At 54.1% G+C, this 18,608-nt stretch overlaps 1 protein-coding gene across 2 annotated transcripts in view; it reads right to left on the bottom strand.

Annotated features, from left to right (window-relative positions):
• Nucleotides 1-18,608, bottom strand: part of CUEDC1 (CUE domain containing 1) — a 138,286-nt gene that overhangs the window by 3,495 nt on the left and 116,183 nt on the right. For both annotated transcript variants that reach the window (XM_031934320.1, XM_023204584.2), the window contains exons 3-10: nt 14,924-15,051; nt 8,863-8,989; nt 7,936-8,128; nt 6,552-6,635; nt 4,392-4,463; nt 3,431-3,524; nt 2,641-2,699; nt 1,766-1,836 (exon numbers count right to left, since the gene is read on the bottom strand). In XM_031934320.1, the coding sequence (XP_031790180.1) occupies nt 1,769-1,836; nt 2,641-2,699; nt 3,431-3,524; nt 4,392-4,463; nt 6,552-6,635; nt 7,936-8,128; nt 8,863-8,989; nt 14,924-15,051 (825 nt within the window). In that variant the 3' untranslated portion in view covers nt 1,766-1,768. The remainder of the gene's footprint in view (nt 1-1,765; nt 1,837-2,640; nt 2,700-3,430; nt 3,525-4,391; nt 4,464-6,551; nt 6,636-7,935; nt 8,129-8,862; nt 8,990-14,923; nt 15,052-18,608) is intronic.

Genomic DNA, 18,608 nt, shown 5'->3' with positions numbered 1-18,608 from the left:
TAAATAAATAAATAAATAAATAAATAAATAAATAAATAAATAAATAACTGGGCATGGTGGCTCACTCCTGTAATCCCAGCACTTTGGGAGGCCAAGGTGGGAGGATCAGGAGGTCAGAAGACCAAGATGATCCTGGCTAACATGGTGAAACCCCGTCTCTACTAAAAAAATACAAAATATTAGCTGGGCATGGTGGCGGGTGCCTGTAGTCCCAGCTACTCAGGAGGCTGAGGCAGGAGAATGGCGTGAGCCCGGGAGGCGGAGCTTGCAGTGAGCCAAGATTGTGCCATTGCACTCCAGCCAGGGCCACAGGAAGGAGAATCCATCTCAAAATAAATGAATGAATGAATGAGTGAATGAATGAATGAATGAATGATGAGCAAGGTTCTGATGTAGGCGTGGTTTGGACAGGACCTGTTTTCCCTGGGGACCAGTAGGAAGGAGAAGGACGTGGAGACAGTAGCAGCGTGGGGTGACAGTGGAGGCGTTTCCCTGGCAGGTTCTATCTGGGCATTCCAGGACAGTGGGAAGTGGGCTGCGGCTCTGTGTTTGAGGAAAGCCTGAGGGGAATGGAAGGGGCTGCAGTGCCTGGTAGATGTGGTAGGGAGTCAGGTGGAACAGGTGTGGGGGCCAGCTGCCCAGGCAGAGGGGAGAGGACACTTGTATTTACTTGTTCCTGGTTTCCCTCCATTGTGACTATCCTGAGGCAGGTGAGTATTTCTCCACGGTCTGCCACAGGGCCATACCTGCCACGCCATCAACTCAAGAAAGCCTTGTAGATGCTGCCCACTGGGACTAGACCAGTGGCTGGGGAAGGCCAGGCAGCTTCCCCTCTCCCATGGGAAAGGGGGGCTGGAAGAGAGACAGCTGTCCTGGCCAAGTCCTGGAGGAGGCCTTGGCATTTTCTCTTTCTCCCCAAGAGGGTGCACAGGAAGACAGGAGAAGTGGCTTGGAGGCCCGGGGCTTCAGCCAGAAACCGCTGCCTCAGGAGGGGTTTCCTCATCCTGGTGTGGCAGATCGCAGCCCACCCAACCCAAGCAGGGGGCTGGAAAGAGCTCTGTGTGTGCATAGCCGGGCTGAGACCACCTCAGTTTTTCTTTTGTTTTGTTTTTTTGTTGTTGTTGTTTTGAGATGAAGTTTCACTCTTGTCACCCAGGCTGGCATGCAATGGCGCGATCTCGGGGCTCACTGCAACCTCCACCTCCCAGATTCAAGTGATTCTCCTGCCTCAGCCTCCCAAGTAGCTGGGATTACAGGTGCGTGCCACCACGCCAGGCTAATTTTTGTATTTTTTAGCAAAGACAGGGTTTCACCATATTGGCCAGGCTGGTCTCGAACTCCTGACCTCAGGTGATCCACCCACCTCGGCCTCCCAAAGTGCTGGGATTACAGGCATGAGACACCGTGCCCAGCCAGTTTTTCTTAAATTGTCCTCTCAGTGTGCTATGTGTGTCCTGGACTGTCTTCTTAACTGGACTGTAAATTCTTCAAGGTCAAAGCTGATTTTGTTTTCCTGTTCTCAGCATCTGTCGTAGGCAGGTGTGCTTATCTTTTGTCAAATGAATAAATAACCAAAAAAGACATGCAATGGACTAGTTCCCACTCCCGTGTCCCTGCCGCAACTATGAGGGAAGACACGTGGGGCCTGTACTACCCAGTTGCCTGAACCCAGCGCCTCTGGACACCTGGGAGGACACATGGGGTGCACAGTGTGGGGGGCCCTGGCCTTGCGCAGTCCCTGGGTAGCTATGGCTCCAGGCCTTACCTCTTACTGTCCTTCTCGCAGGCCTTCCTCCACCTTGGGCACCTCCTGACGCCTTCCCCGGAAGTCTTCGTCTGAAAAGGAGAAGGAAGCTGCCTCATCCTCTACCCTGCAGGGCCCCGCTCCGGCACGGCCCCCAGACTGGGCAAGACAGCTGACCCGACTCTCTCTGCCCCCTTCATTTGGGGCCCATGAAGATCCCCCCAGGCGGATGATGCATGGGTCCAGGGAGAGAGGCAGCAGGACACTCAGGTGCTGGCCAGGGTCCACCACTGAGCTCTGAGACCTTGGACAAGTTCTCCCCTCGTCTTTGAGCCTCAATTTCCTCATCTATAGAAGGCATGGAAAAGCTGGACTATCCAGATGACCTCCAAGGCCCTTCCGGTCCTTGTTTCTGGATGCCTCCTGACCCTCGAATGTGGCATGAGGATCAAGGATCAGCTGCGGGCCCAGTAGGGTCTGAGGCAGTCTTCTGGCCCACGTGGCCTTTGGAAGGGACTGGGTGAAAGTTGAGAAGCCTCTGGGCCCAGAGACGGAAGCTGCCCAGTGCTTGGTTCTCAGGCTGAGGGACCAAGGGGGTAGGGCTGTCTGCCACTTCACACCCAAGAGAATACTCCCCAGAAACAGTACCTGGCACTTCATGCTACAGATACACATCTAGATGGAAGTAGGGTAGGGTCCCCTTTCGGGGGTTGCAGGAAGGGAGAGGCGATGTCAACCAAGTGGGGGGGATCCATTTCTTTGGGTCACCTGCCCACCAACCCGCAGTGTGCTCCTCCAAGGGACAGGGTGGGTGCTCCCATGAAACACCCAGGAACTCTGCTGGGAGATCACCAATCATAGAGAAGTTGGAGCTTACGACTCCCCTCCAGCCTCACCACACGCATGGCCCTCCACATCATCCAGGAGGTTGGCTGTTGACGCGGCAGCCCCCAGCCTGCCAGGCCATTCAGGAAAACCGTCCCAGGGATGAGAGGACACTGCCCTAGTCCTCCCAGTCCCACCCATTCTCTGCCCCACCCCTCAAGGCTCTGGAGGTATCTGACACACCCACCTGACCCCCCACACCCCTAGTACTGTCCCCTGGGCTCCTTTTCCTGAGGTCAGTGGTGTGGCCAGGCCCTGACACTCTCACCCCGCTTACATCTCTGGGGATGGAGAAAAAGCTTCTTCCCTGTTTCCCTCTGGCTGCTGAGTCTCTGCTATCCTAGGCCCTGTTTGAGAAGCATGAATAGGAGTTCGGGTAAAAATGTGCAAAGCCGTATTTCTACTCGAGGAAGGCAGGGCCAACATGCTTGGAGTGAGGAGGACTCGTGCACTAGTTCAACTAGAGAAATGAGGGGAAGGTTTGATTTTGATGGAAGAACCACTTTTTCTCCCAAGAAGTACATGACCTCAGACCAAAAAAAGTTATAGGACAACTTCGGGGCCTACAGAAGGGAGATAGGAGCTGCTGCCCTAGTCCCTAGGTCTGGTCCCTGGTTGGCAACGAGAGATGGGCAGTGGACTGGTGGCCAAGCTCACGGAGGGAAGGGGAGGACGAAGGGAAGGCCACAAAGCCTCGTCCCACTCCCAGGGGAGGGCACAGCTGCAGGGAGTTCAGCAGGGGTCTTGCTCCGTAGCCCTTGGCTTCCACCACCCCCACCAGTGCCAGGCTGGAAAGGATACGACTGATGCTTCAACAAGTGTTTCCTCTTTGACTTCCTCATTTTGGTCTTCTCTGAGAAGGCTCGGGCAAGTTCAAACAGCTTCCTCCGGGTGGCTGGGGGCAGAGAGACCTGTGAGTCATTCTCTTGGCAGCCAGCACACCAGATGGCCTCCTCCCAGGTGTGGGCAAGGCCAGGGCAGGACCAAGACCCCTTGGAGTGGGAGCAGGGGGCAGGCAAGGGTGGAAGTTGGGGAGGGAGAGGTGACAGGAATCACAGATCCCTGAGGATACCACCCCAGGAGTGAGAGGCTGCATCCTGGGTCAGCCTGCAGGGGCAGCACAGGATACCCTGAGCCAGGCCCAGGGACTGCAGGCGGCTCAAGATCCGAGTATTCCCTCCCCAGCTGCAACACACTGCAACGCATCTTGGCTCGCTTTCCCACCGCCACCGCCTTCCCGCCCCTCCCCTAGCCACCTCCAAAGTTGGTTCTGGGATTTCCATGACTAATCCGAGATTTTCCCTGAAATGGAGCCTGAGAGGATCGCAGCCTCATTCACACATGGCTGTGGGTCTGTGTGAGGGGGAGGGAACGGGGCATTCAAGGCTGGTAGGACTTTGTGGAAAGAGGTCCTCCATCCCCACAGAGGCTTAGCAAGGGCCTCTCTGTGCAGTCAGCTCCGGCCAAGCCTCCTCAAGTCACAGAGAACGTGAACATGAGGACTGTGGTGAGAGCATGTGCGGCACGTTATTTTTCTGCAGACATCTGGCTCAAGAGGATTTAAAACTTAATTTGTTTCTAGACTCAGCTGTAGAGGGAAGTGAGGTAGGAAGGCTGAGGGAGCCAGCCTGTGATGAAAATGTCACTGGTTCACCAAGAGTCAGCTGCATTACACATTCTGGAGGGCTCCCTTACTCCTGGGAGGCCACAGGGCCTATCTCAGAAAAGCTGGGGAGGGAAGCGGGGCCTGAGCGGGACTCACATTTTCCCATGTGTTTCAGCTTGTCCCTGAATAAGGCATCTTCAGACACAGCGGGGTTGGCGTCGCCAGTTCCTGGAAGGAGACACCTGCTGAAGGCTGGCCAGTGTGGCCAGCCATGGCCGCTGTCCCAGCCATACCCACCCATCTGAGGACAAATGCAAAGAAACAGCAGGCTTCTTCCCTGACCAGGAGGGAGTTTAAAGCAAGGAGGATGTGGAGTTCCAGGAGCTTCTCTTGCCCCTTGTGGACTTTGTTTCCTCCTCCGTAAAAATGGGGAGGGTTTAGTGGCCTACTGTGTGTGTGGAGAGCCGGCTCGTGTCTGCTCCCAACTGTCCACACTCTGACCAACTCCATGTTTCATGACATCACCGTGGTACCTTGGGAGTATTTCCACCATGGAGGTCACCAAGCACTGCATATCAGGCTCCTGCTGCACCCAGAGTTGGCTGTGAAACCTTCACCAGCACACGAGGGGCCTCCTGCACCCTGACATTCATGTGATGGTCAAATTCAGAGCCGACATTCACCTGTAGCAAGTCCCTTGTCCTTCCTGCCAGGATAAGCCCATCTACTGCTCCCTCCCAGCCACAGGGTTTCTGGCTATTAGACAATGAGTAGGAATAGAATGGGACTAGTCCTGGAGTCAGAACCCTGCCGGCCACAGTCTCCCGGGCTCGCTCAGCATCCGCTTGGGTCTTTTGCTGCCTTTCTGAGACCCCTGCTCTCTGTCCTACAACTTGGTTAATCCCCAGTCACCTTGCCTGCTAAGTCCCCTTTGAGTCATTCTGATCCATCTCAGCAGCCCCGGTATCTCTAGTTAATTCAGGATCAAGGACAAGAGGCTCCTGCTTAAAACTCCCAGCTGCACATCTGCTGAGGCCTAAGCGCCCAGCCTGCTGCTTATGAGTCAGTTCCACAGGATTTTCTCCCTTCAAGCTGGGGTCAGCTCAGCTCCCCATCCCTCTGCTCCTCCACCCCCAACTCCACTGCATGATGCAAGGTCTATTCCAGGCAAGAGCCTTTCTCCGAGGCGGGCGGCTCGTGTACACGTGGGGCAGGGGGCACTGACTGACGAGGGGCCACTGTTCGCACACAGGCATCAGGTCGTCATTCCCAGCTGTGGCTCAACCCAGTAGTCTGTGCATCCCAGGAGCACTGCTGCTACCCCTCACCCCCATCCAAGCCTCCTTCAGCCATTAGAGCTTCTGAGCAGAAGAGCCTGGCCCTCTTTACCAGCAATTCTTACTTCCCACCACCTTGTACACAAAGCTAGAAATTCCTCTTCCTCCAACACCTAGGGCAGGGCCCAACAGATGGGAGATATTCTCCAGCTACGTCATGAATGAATGAGTCAACTCCCCAGATTAATCCTGCCCTCCTTTTTTTCCATGCATTTGCTAAAATCAATAAGTCCTCAGCTTTGCTAGTTTGTTCTACCTGTTTTCTGGGCATTTCTCCTTACAAGACCATAAACTTCCTCAGGACACAGACCAAGAGTTATCAGTCTCTGAGTCCCACCATAAGGCATTTTGGAGTCCTTTTCTTTTCTTTCTTTCTTTTTTTTTTTTGAGATAGGGTCTCACTCTGTCACCCAAGCTGGAGTACAGTGGCATAATCACAGCTCACTGCAGCCTCAACCTCCTGGGCTCAAGTGATCCTCCCACCTCAGCCTCCTGAGTAGCTGGGACTACAAGCACATGCCAATATGCCCAGCTAATTTTTGGTAATCTTTTGGTAGAGACAAGGGAACTTACTTTGTTGCCCAAGCTGGTCTTGGAACTCCTGGGCTCAAGCAATCCACCTGCCTCGGCCTCTCAAAGTGTTGGGGTTACAGGTGTGAGCCACTGCACCTGGCCATGTGTCCTTGACTAGCCTATACTCAAGGCATAGGTTGAGAGTTCAGCCAGTCTATGTTATTTGATCACAAATGGGGACTCAGGAGCCCAGCAGTGGCTGGATTGGAAAGACCCCAGAGCAACTAAATGGAGTGGATATGGAGGTGTGGGGAGAAGTGGCCCCACCAACCTGCTGAGGAGGCCCACGCCCCCTCCCACAATCTGTTTTTTCACCCTACTCCCAAACTCCAAATATGCAAAGCAAAGTTGGGTATGAGCACCCCCCCCATGCCTCTAGGTTTTCTTCCCCAGAAGGCAAAATTACCTGGGACAGGAGACGGAAAGCCAAAGTCGTTTCCGACAGCCACGCTGCTGGATTTAGATTTCTGGGATTCATATTTCAATCGATCTGGAAAAGGACCACATTCATAGGTCAGGGAGGTTAGCTCCTGGGCTCCCAGGGGCAGGCTGGGCTGGGACACAGTAGTTTGCTAGAGGCTAAGTCCCCAGAATCGCACATGAGCACACACGGGCACCCAAAATATGAGTGCACACAACATCTACCTGCTCTCAAAGAACCAGCAGTAAAAGAAACAACTGCCTGACAGCCATCTCAAATGTCAAGAATTAAAAGACTCGGAGAGATTGTAGAGTTCAAACTCCCTCATTTAAAAGGAAAGGCTCAGCCAGGGGCAGTGGCTCATGCCTGTAATTCCAGCACTTTGGGAGGCTAAGGCGGGCAGACCACCTGAGGTCAGGAGTTCGAGGCCAGCCTGGCCAACATGGTGAAACCCCATCTCTACCAAAAATACAAAAATCAGCCAGGTGCAGTGGTGTGTGCCTATAATCCCACCTACTTGAAAGGCTGAGGCAGGAGAAACACTTGAACCTGGGAGGCGGAGGTTGCAGTGAGCCGAGATTGAGCCACTGCATTTCAACCTGGGCGACAAGAGGGAGACTCTGTCTCAAAAAAATAAATAAAAAATAAACGGAAAGGCCTTGAGCCTTTCAGCACCTTTGCTGCAGAGCTGGGGCTAACCTTGGGCCTCAGCCCAGCATTCTCCCTGCACCACTTGCTCCTCCCCCGCCAACACACCATCAGTTACACACACAAGCTCTCGCGCTGTGGCCACCACAGGGACAGAGCTCCACTGCCCTCTCATTTCCTCTATCCCAAACGCACTCCCACCCTGCAGGGGAAAGGTAGCCAGGCTGGGGAGCAGGGTCTCCAACCCAGAGACAACCCAAATACCTGCAAAGTTCCAGAGCCCCTGCTCTGAGGTCTTCCACTCAAGAGCCTCCCCCACCCTGGAGTTCATGAACCCAGTCGTTCTGTTCCCGGAGCTCCAGACACATCACGCCTGCCTTGGGGCTGGGGCTCTGTGAGGAGGGGCAGTGCTCTTCTCCCTGCTGCCCTGTGCCAAGGCCAGTTCCTGGCACAGAGCAGGTGTGCAAAGGGAAGAAGGCCTAAGAGTGCACACCCTTCTTCCTCTGAGTCCCGAGGGAGAAAGGGGTGGGTTAGTGACCCAGGTCCTCATAGGCAGAATTCTGAGGCTCCCATGGGATAACTTGGTGGGAGTCAAGGCTCAGTAGGACAGAAAGCACCTGGCCCCTCAGCCCCCAGCTCAGTGCTTTCCTGAGCCCCAAGGCTAAAGCCAGCATCACTTCCCTTCTTCAGCCAGGGAGAAGTGGCTGCAGGCACTGCCCACCTCTCTCCAGGGCAAGGAGGAAGTCGCGGTTTCGTTGCAGCTCCTTCATGAACTCCTCGTTCTGTAGGAAAAGCGCGATCCTCTCATCCTCCAGGTACTGCTTCCAGCGGCTCTCCTGGTCTCGGGGCCCTGGCCCAGTCATGGCAGGCGGACCTCCCTCTCCACTCCCAGGCTTGGGGCCCCCAGCATTACCCTGAGGAGGGGGGCGAGCATGTTGAACGTGTAAACACAAGGGTACATGTTGCACAAACATCCACATCCCTCTGGTTGCACACACGCCCTGTCCAACATCCTCTAGCCCTCACCTGAGGCTCACACCTCCTAATGGAACCTGGTGGCGAGCCAAAATCCAGTGGACAGGTCAGAGCCCTCACTGCAGAGGACACAGCAGTAGCCTAAAAACTATTTTTCCTCCACGCCACGGACCACCTCATACCTTCATCTACAACCTGAACAGTGCTGAAAATAAATCTGCAAACTGTGGAACAGCCTATACGTGGATTCCCAAACTCAACCCTCTCCTGGCACCAGCAGCCTCAGGGTGGACCTGCCCCGCTGTGGGGCACCTTGGGGCATGCCAACACCTATCGAGAAGCTGCCTCTGGCCCTGTCCCAAAGGAGGAAGGAGGGTGCTCTGGCCCTCCACCATTGGCCACCCCATGCCCGCCTCTCTCCAGCCTGAGGCGACTGCTGCAGCAGACAGCCTTCTTAGGCTGTCACCTTCCCTGGATAGAACAGGAAACCTCCAGACCAGGCAGGAAGTGAGGCTTTCAGTTCAGCATTCCTTCCCTACGAACCCAGGGCAACAGAAATAGCTCAGCCTGGGTTTAAACATCAGGAAGTAAAACTGGCTGGCACAAATTGTGTGGGCAAAGAGAGATGCTGGACAGGCAGGTGGGAGTGGAAGGCGGGGGCGGCTCCCGTTACCTGTATGCTGTCCAGCTGCTGGGGGAGGATGCGGAGAAAGTCATCTGGGAGGTTGCCCAGTAGTGGAGGGTTCCAGTTCCGATAGCGTCTCTGGCTTGTAGGGGCTGCAGAGCCCAGTACGTCGATACTAGGGGATGGGAGGTGACAGGGAAGAGGGAGTCATTCAGCCCAACCCCAGGTCTCCTGGCCCCATCACACCAGGTCCTCAGGCAGGTCGGATCCTGCTCAGAGATTCCCATGGCCTCCATTGCCCCCAGAACAAACGCCCGTCACTTTGTGTCATCACTGGAGATGTCTCCACCAGCCTCAGCGAACTCCCCAGCCATTCATGCTGTCCAGTCACAGTGCCCTCCCAGGTCTCTAGACCTTCAGCGCTGTCTGGCCATGGTACACACGTGGAACTCTGTGGATTTAGCTATAGATGTTTACAAATGTCCCCTAAAGACGGCAGGGATTGTATCCTTTCATGCTTCTATCCTAGCACCTACACAGTGCCAGGCTCATGGTGCTGAGTGACAGGTATGGTCCAAAGGAACAGACACATAAGCCACCAGCACCACAGCCTGCTGCATGTTGGTTTGCTGAAGAGGGGGCATATGGGGACGCCAGGATCCGTACAGAGGGTAAAGCAGATCCGAGCTCCAGTTCTGGCTCAACCACCAGCCGGCGGGGTAGTCTCAGGTGGGCCCCTGTTCCCCTCTAAGGCTGGGTTTCCTTAGCTAGAAACTGCTGCCTCCCTGCCCAGGTGCTGGGGAGCCCCTCAGGAGGCCGTGTCCTGAGCAGCGTTCTGAAAAGGTGTGTGGGGAGGTGAGTGTGGAAGGGATCTCGCTCTCCGGGTGCTGGGATCACTCTTTCCAGGCCTGTTGTGTGTGTGGCAGGAGCTCTGTGCCATGGCAGGTCCAACAGCTGGGCAAGGCAGTAGAGGAAGAGGGGGTGGCACACACACCCTCCCTGACCCCCAGGCTCCCGCCCTACCGCCCTGGGCCTGAGGGCAGCTCGGAGCCCAGCCAGGAGCTCCCCACAGCTCCATGGCAGCCTGCAGCGTGGCAACCGCAGGACACGTGTTCCGCTGAGTCAGGGAAACGGCACACTGAGAAGGCAGCCGAGGGCCGGGCGGTGGGGGCCGCTCTCGCTCTCTCTCGGGCCTGGCTTTGATTTGGTCTCCAGCTCTAGGAATCCCGCCCGCCCCCTCACTGGAGGGGAGCTTTTCCGGGCTGCAGCTGACTATGGAAATAACTTCCTTTCCTTTTCTATTTTGGGCGGGTGGCCGGCGGCGGGGGCGAGGGGAAGGGGCGGGGGCGGCAGCAGACGGGATAACCAGCTGCTAAGTGCCTGGTGGGAGCTCAGCTCTTGCAGACTGGAGCCAAGGGAACCCCAGCACGCCTAGTCCACCCTCTGGCTGCACAGACTCAGGGGGAGAGGGAATGGTCTGGAGAGGAACTTGCATCACAACCCGGGACTCCCATTCCCAGGCCAAATTTGTTCTACATCACTGCCACCTTCTGCCACTGTTGGAGGCTTCATTTTTCTCCACAGGCCAGAGATGGGGAGAGAGGAAGCCCCATCTTTCAGGGACTCGCAGACCACCCCAGGCTACAGCAGGGAGGGACCCTCGCCAGGGGTATTACCCGTTCTTGGGGTCTCAGGGTCTTCATCTGGGACACGGGTGCCCACCTCCAACTTAACCACACCTCGGAGCCACCCCAGAAAGCAGCGGAGGGAGAACCTCAGAGGTGCGTCTGGACTCCTCTAGCCATGAGGACTCCAAGTGCAGAAGGGGACAAGGGGGAGGAGTCCCCTGTTCTTAGCTGAGTTTCCTTGCTGCTGGGCCTGTGGTCCTGAAGGAAGGCCAGGCCCAGCCCCCTCCCGGCCCCTTGCCTGGCACTGGTAGAGATGAGGTCAGCCCACAGCTGCGTGAGCCAGGGGGCCCTGAGCACAGGCAGCCCAGGCAACTCCATTGTGGTCGGAAAGGAATGTCAGAAATGAGCTGAGACGCAAAAAAAAAAAAAAAAAACCTTCCAAGGCTGTAATTTCAACGGAAAAACAGCAGGCGGCCTGTGTGGATGGGTCCCCTGGGTTTCAGAGACTGTCTTTCTTTCAGACAGATGGAGGGAAGGACAGGCTGGGGGAGGGGAAGGAGAGAGAAGCTGGGGAGGATTTCCCAGCCCAGAGTCTCTGATTCTGGACCCCAAAACTACAACTTCAAGCCCCATCGGACCCCCAGGTTTACCCATGGAACATCAGACCTGATGGAAAGGGATTTCACAGACAGGCCTTCCAGGTAAAATTTTTGGTAAAAACTGGACGTTGAGGTCCAGAGGTGGTTCAAGCCATGTCCCAGGATACACACATCATCCAGGCAAAACCTGGGCCCAGGGATCGTGACATTTGAAGCATGCTCCCCGGGGTGGCCCTGCCTCTCTGTGCCCTAGCAGGCCAATGCCCACGCTCCCAAACTCTGCCCCATCTGCAGGTTCTCGGCACCCCAGTGACTGGAGGTAGCAGAAGGGGGCCAGGCCATTCCCCCACTCAAATTTGATCTCCCTCAGCAGCCAGAGGAAGAATCCTAAAACATGAACCTGATTGTGTCGCTCTCCAGGTTAAGGCCCTTGAATGGCTCCCCAGCTGGCTGCAAGAGAAGATGGAAGCTCCCTGGAAGGCCACAGGGCCCTTGATCTGCTTACCTCTCCAGCCTTACCCAACGGTAGCTCCCCAGATGGGCCCTCTTTCCTGCCTCCAGGCCTCTGCACGTGCTCCTTCCTTTGCCTGAGCGCCTCCCCATCCTCTGCTTCTCCGCATTACTGCCAATGTGACCTTCAGGTCACAGCCTGGACATCAGTTTCTCCTGGCAGCCTTCCCTGCCCCTGTGTCTTGGGCTTCCCTAGACCCTGATCTCCTTGGCAGTGTGTGGGGAAACAGGCAGTACCGTATTCACCTCCACATCACACACATGGCTCAGCACATGGTTCACACACATGGTTCAGGAGTGCTGTACTCACCACCTCATCATACACATGGCTCAGCACCTGCATACACAGCAGGCAATTCAGTCAATGCTGGAAATGAATGTCTTGGATAGAGGGACTGGACAAAGCACTGGAGATGGCCTAGAGGCCCAGGTCTAGCAGAGCCATCCTGGGGCAAAGGGACCCGTGCCTCTACTGAACACTGGCCTCTGGGGGAAGCCTCGCCTCTGGTCTCAATGTTCAATGTTAGAGCTAAACTCAGAGGCCAGCCAGTGTAGCTGGAGGACAGGAGGGAGCAGTAAACCACTGATTTTAGATCTGGTCTATAACTGGGACTGTGCTAAGTGCTCCACACACATCTCATTCGATCCTCCTCAGTGCTAATGTGGAAATTATTATTCCCATTTCAGGGGAGGCAAACAAAGCTCAGAGAGGTCAAGCAATGAGCCAAAGGCCACATTGCAAAGGTGCCTGGAGAATTCTAAGCTAGGCAGGTGAAGGAAGGGGTGGGGAAAACAGACTGCTTCTGTCTGACTCCACTAGTCAAATTCTCCTCAGTGCATCCACTCCCAACCCAGCAAAACCTTCATTTCCTGAGTCAGGCTCCAGAACCTCAAGCAAGAGCAGTAACTCGTCGAAAGCCCACAGGGTCTCCTGAGCCTTGGTCTAGTGCTGAGGTTATCTTGCCCCCAAGTGGGACTCCCATCACTGAACTGTACCACCCTGCCCCCCCGCCCCCACCGCAGGCTGAACACCCAGCCAGAGTAGGGAGGGAGGGTGTGGCATGGATATCCATACCACATTTATACTGGTATTTTCAGCCAAGCATGATGGTATGCCCTGTAGTCCCAGCTATTCGGGAGGCTGAGGCGGGAGGACTGCTAGAGGCCAGGAGTTCAAATTCACCATGGGCAACATAGTGAGACCTGTTTCTATTTAAAGAAAAAAAAACTCCTTTCTCTTATGGCCTCAGTTTTCCCTTCTGAAAAATAGGTGGAACCACTCTGCCTAGCAGAAACTAAACTTTTTGCAAAAATATCTTGGAATATTAAAAAAAAAAAAAAAAAAAAAGGTGGGGGTCGGGGCAGGTCCGGTGGCTTACATCTGTAATCTCAGCACTTTGGGAGGCTGAGGTGGGCAAATCACCTGAGATCAGGAGTTCGAGACCAGCCTGGCAACATGGTGAAACCCCGTCTACTAAAAATACAAAAGTTAGCCAGGCATGGTGGTGCATATCTGTAATCCCAGCTACTCGGGAGGCTGAGGCAGGAGAATCACTTGAACCTGGGAGGCGGAGGTTGCAGTGAGTAGAGATCATGCCAATGCACTCCAGCCTGGATGAAAGAGTGAGACACCGACTCAAAAAAACAAAAAGTCAAAGAAAGGAAAATCATTTAGCCCGGGGCTCTGTGATCCATCCCAGGCTGCAAGTCCTGCCTATGTCTCACCCAGACCCACTCACTCACTCCCCCACCTCCCACTCCAGTACAGCCTGCCAGCTCCTGGTACCACTCGTGATAAAGATCCCAGCTCTGTTCCTGTCCCTGACTCCAAACACTTCCCTCCCTCCTCCCCTGAGTAACTTTCTAGGACTGACTCTATGAGCTCCCTAAGCTGCAATCACAGAGACTTTTCTCATTCGGGAGGTGACAGGACACAGCAGTGAAGAGTGATTAGCTTTCAGTCAGAATGACCTGGATTCAAACTCCAGCTCTTAGTCTTGGGGAAGTTATGGAATCTCTCAAGGCTCAGTTTCCTCGTCCATAAATGGGGGTGATGACAACAGTGCCCGCCTCTGCATTAAATGTAATGGTGTAGCTAAAGAACCTGCTCTGCTTCTGGCATTGGAAGGGTGCTCAGTCAATGCTAGCTATACTTGTGTGGTAACAGAGTTCACCACTGCTCTAGGGCTGTTCTGGGGAGAAGGGAAGATCCAACTAGGGCAGGTGCCCTGTCCCATCATCTCTGCACCCCCTCACCACTCCAGGCCTGAGCCATTCTAAGAAACAGCAGCTCTAGGGCAAAGAGGCCACACCCCAGCTCCAGCAGCCCCAGCACAAACGTGGAGCCCAGAAAAACAAGCACCCCAGAGACCCATGGGACCTTGTTGACAACTAGCTTGCTTATTTATTTATTTATTTATTTATTTATTTATTTATTTATTTATTGAGACAGAGTCTCACTCTGCTGCCCAGGCTGGAATGCAGTGACGCCATCTCGGCTCACTGCAACCTCTGCCTCCCGGGTTCAAGCGGTTCTCCTGCCTCAGCCTCCCAAGTAGATGGAATTACAGGAGTGCACCACCACCTCTAGCTAATCTTTGCATTTTTAGTAGAGACGGGGTTTCACCATGTTGCCCAGGCTGGTCTTGAATTTCTGACCTCAAGTGATCCACCCATCTTGGCTTCCCAAAATGCTGGGATTACAGACGTAAGCCACTGTGCCCAGCTTAGCTTCATTTTAAGCTTCCATATTACAGAGTCTCTAACCTGGAAGAAGTTTCCAGGGACCTTGCAGTCTACCTCCCTGCCTCCAGTTATCAAACTACCTTAATGAAAGAGACTTGCTCTCACTGCTTAAAAATCCCCACAACATCCCTAGCCCAAGGATGGCAGCTAACCATTCCATCAATTACTGATGACTGGCTGGGAATGCTGTGTTCTGTGTTGAGGAGGATCTGAGGCTCTGTCTTGACTCAGCAGGAAAGAGCACAGTGATGAATCAGTCATGTTTGCTGTGGGCTTGGGAGGGGAAGTGTCAGTACACATTCCCTGTTTGTCATTCCTACTCTGGCATCTCCCTTGACTATAAGCTCCCAGAAAGCAGAGGCTGAGCCTTACTTAACTCTGTGTCCCATATGGTACGAGACACACTGCCTAGCCTACAGTAGGAATTTAGGAAATGTTTGCTCTTGCAATCCTTACCTTTTGCAAGTTCTCCTTGGTATCTAGCTAAAATGTCTCTTGCTGCAGTAGAAGCCTGTTCTTGGAGAATATACTGAGGGGTCCAGCCAAGTTTCCTGTTGTTTGTACACAGCCCCAGCCACTGATCCTCTGCCCTACCACCCTGTGCTCTGAGACATGACAGACTCTCACCGGGGAGGCGGAGTTGGGGGAGCCAGAGGGTAGGGCCGGTCGAAGACGTGCATGTGGTAGGCTGGCGGGGAGTACACAGGCGGTGGCTCTTCATCCGAGCTATCGGGTTCCAAAGTCCTTTCCAAGATCTAAATCAGAGGCAACAGAGAAAGAAATATTAATCACCCCTCCTGGAATTTAAATACCATTTGGACAAAATCAAGTGTGGGAGGGCAGGTATAATAAAGGAATTCTGTGTGTTGCTAGTGGGAGTGTAAATTGATACAATCACCACTTTAGGAAACTGCCTTTTTGAAAAAGCTAAACACGTAGCTACCTCTGACCCTCCAGTTCTGGCACACTCCACAGACATCAAAGTATATGTCCCCAAAAGAATGTTCACAGCAGCATTCTCCCTCCATGTGCAGTTCAAACACAGGCAGAAATAAACACACAGTGGTAAGGGTCAGGGCGATGTGCCCTCTGTGGGGCGGGTAAGGGTGGGAATGGACACCAGGGGCACTCCAGGTTCTGGGGATGATGGTTCTTGAGCTGGTGCTGATAATGTGTTTTATTCACGCTGTGAAACTCCACTGAGCTGCACGCGTGTGACTCATGTGCTCCTGTACCCACGCTATTCTTTGATGATAACATCATTCATACCCTCTCTCAAAGTACCTCCACGTCTCTGATGTCACCTTAACCTCGAACAACCTGGTGCTGTAGGATATGGCTCATTACCCCATTTGACACAGAAGGAAACTCAGGTCTAGGCTAAGTGACATGGCAAAAGCCACATGCTTTTTAGAACTGAGTTTTCAACTTGGACCACAAGGATCCCTCCCTCAGGCACAATGGCTGCACACTCAGGTTGGACTCTCAGGGCGGAGAGTAGCGAGGGGAGTGCCTGGGATGCCTGCTCTCCTTCCCAAGCTCTTGTCTTCTCCAGGAGCCAAGAAGAGGGCCAGGGAGAGGCCAAGGACTGGGCAAAGTCTGGGGTCCTGCTCCACTGACCAACCTAGATTCTTCCCCAGAGGCCCAGAGAGGAGTTTGGGGCAGCTAAACACATGGCTACCTCTGACCCTCCAGTTCTGGCACACTCCACAGACATCAAAGTATATGTTCTCCTGCCTCAGCCTCCCAAGTAGATGGAATTACAGGCGGGCACCATCACCCCTGGCTAATCTTTGTATTTTCAGTAGAGGCGGGGTTTCACCATGTTGACCAGGCTGGTCTTGAACTCCTGACCTCAAGTAATCCACCACAGGAGGCGGCCCCTGACTGGGAGATCCTTCACCACACAGCCCAACCTGGCCTACACCTTCACCTCCCACTCACTCCCCACAACTCTGTTCCCATCTCCTCCAAGATCAAAGAACATGGGAGGAGCTCAGAGAGGCTGTGACTCTCAGGTGCCCCAGAGCCCCCAGACCTCAACTGAGTTTGCAGAAGTCACCATAATCATGCTGCCTGTATAAGCCTGGGCTGGGCCAGGCTGCACCGGTACATCTCTGCTCTGAGACCAGCCATGCCCAGCACACACAGCCTCCCAGGGGCACCTGGTGGGTAGGGAGGTAAGCCTGTGCATGTGAGCACACCTACACACACATGCCCACACACACGCACACATGCACACACATGCACACGTGCTCTCTGCAGTGCTCTGCGCATACACAGCTAGCTCAACCCAAGGAGGCCTCGCGCCCTGGAATGCACTAACGTTCTTTCCTTTGAGGCCGAAAGTATTTAAACAGATGCTTTTGCAGGAAAGGAAGAATGTAGCACTTGGCAGGCCACTGCTCTGCTTACCCTAAATTTCCACAAGAAAGGAAAAAAGACAGAGAACACTGTAAGCGCCGCTCCTGTTCCCTGGCGAATCTTTCATGCCTGGCACAGGACAGTGGCCCCGCAAGTCCCTGGCTCATTCAGAGAACTTGCTGCTGCTGTCCCCCACCCTGACACCCTGTTTCCCAGACCCCTCTGCTCTGAGGGATAGGGCTCCGGGCTGCGGCCTTGAGGCTAGCAGTGGTGGGTCTTGGTGGCTGGCCTGGGCTGTTCCCACTGATGTGGGTCGGAGTGAGGTGGCTGAGGAGGGGAGGAGAGCTCAGTAGAAACTGTCCCCTAAAGGAAGCTGCTTGGGGTTTCCTCTGACCGTGGTCAGCGGCAGTCAGCCCCCCAGACTCAGGGCAATCAGGCCTCCCCAGCCACACCAGGAGGCCCCCCACACAGCTCCTCCGTGCAGCCTCCCAGGGCAGCAAGACCAGACAGACGTTCATCAGAGCCTCCTGGAGAGGACTTAGGAAACACAGAGAAGGCAGATGGCCGGCCAGGCAAGCTCCAGAATGCAGGGCCTGAGTCCCAAGGAGAGTAACCCCAGCAGCGCTGCTGGTCTCCCTGGCCTCTCCCTCCCACTGCCACCAGCCACAAAGAGGTTGTTCTTCTGGCTCTAAAGGTGCTGAAGTTTTGGGCTTTTCAGCCTCCTGGCCTAACTCGTTGTGGGTGATGGATGCCCGCCAGGTGCTCCAGGGGGCAGGGTCTAGGCCATTTATCTGACAGGAGATATTTCTCCATGGCAAGGATACCCCTCGGGCCAGCCCACCATCCATCAGCCCCCAGAAATCGTTTTTTTTCCGTTCAGCAGTTATTGTCATTCCAGCTGTGGCTCATAAATTTTCCGAAGCACTTTCCGCTGGCTCAGGAGCTGCCTGCCTATGGGCCCAGGCAGAGTTCCAAAGGTGGGGGGTTGGGGAGACTGCCAAGGGAGGGGAGGGGGCTCAATTTGGAAAGCAAGATTCTTAGAAAAACAGAAGTGCACATACAGCAAGGGCCTACTTAGGGGGTGGTGAAGCCTTGCAGAGGTTTATAGGGCTGTGGGGGCCTTCGACAAAGGAGGAAATACTACCCTACCTGCCAGACTGTCAGGGCAAATCAGACTGCAGAAAGGGTCAGAGCTTGCAGAGAGCTTTCTTTCCAGTTCACACTTAAAGCATATACAGTTGACTCTCGAATAACATGAGTTTGAACTGCATGGGTGCACTTACAGGCAGATTTTCTTCTACCTCCACCACTCCTGAGACAGCAAGACCAACCCCTCCTCTCAATCCTCCTCAGCCCACTCAATGTGAGACGATGAGGATGAAGCCCTTTATGATGATCTAGTTCTACTTAATGAATAGAAAATATATTTTGTCTTGCTTATGATTTTCTTAACATTTTCTTTTCTCTAGCTTACTTTATTGTAGGAATACAGTATATGATACATATGACATACAAAATATATGTTAATCAGCTGTTTCTGTTAACAGTAAGACTTGAGGTCAACAATAGGCTATTAGTAGTCAATTTCTGGGGAAATCAAAAGTTATATTAAAAAGTGAATTTTTTGGCCGGGCATAGTGGCTCAAGCCTGTAATCCCAGCACTTTGGGAGGCCGAGATGGGCGGATCACAAGGTCAGGAGATCGAGACCATCCTGGCTAACACGGTGAAACCCCGTCTCTACTAAAAAATACAAAAAAAAAAAAACTAGCCAGGTGAGGTGGCGGGCGCCTGTAGTCCCAGCTACTCGGGAGGCTGAGGCAGGAGAATGGCGTAAACCCGGGAGGCGGAGCTTGCAGTGAGCTGGGATCCGGCCACTGCACTCCAGCCTGGGAGGCAGAGCAAGACTCCGTCTCAAAAAAAAAAAAAAAAAAAAAAAGTGAATTTTT

This window comes from Piliocolobus tephrosceles, chromosome 16, assembly GCF_002776525.5.
Source record: "Piliocolobus tephrosceles isolate RC106 chromosome 16, ASM277652v3, whole genome shotgun sequence".
NCBI classification, from domain to species: Eukaryota; Metazoa; Chordata; class Mammalia; order Primates; family Cercopithecidae; genus Piliocolobus; species Piliocolobus tephrosceles.
The sequence above is the reverse complement of the archived record's forward strand: the minus strand, read 5'-3'. Positions and strand labels throughout refer to the sequence as shown.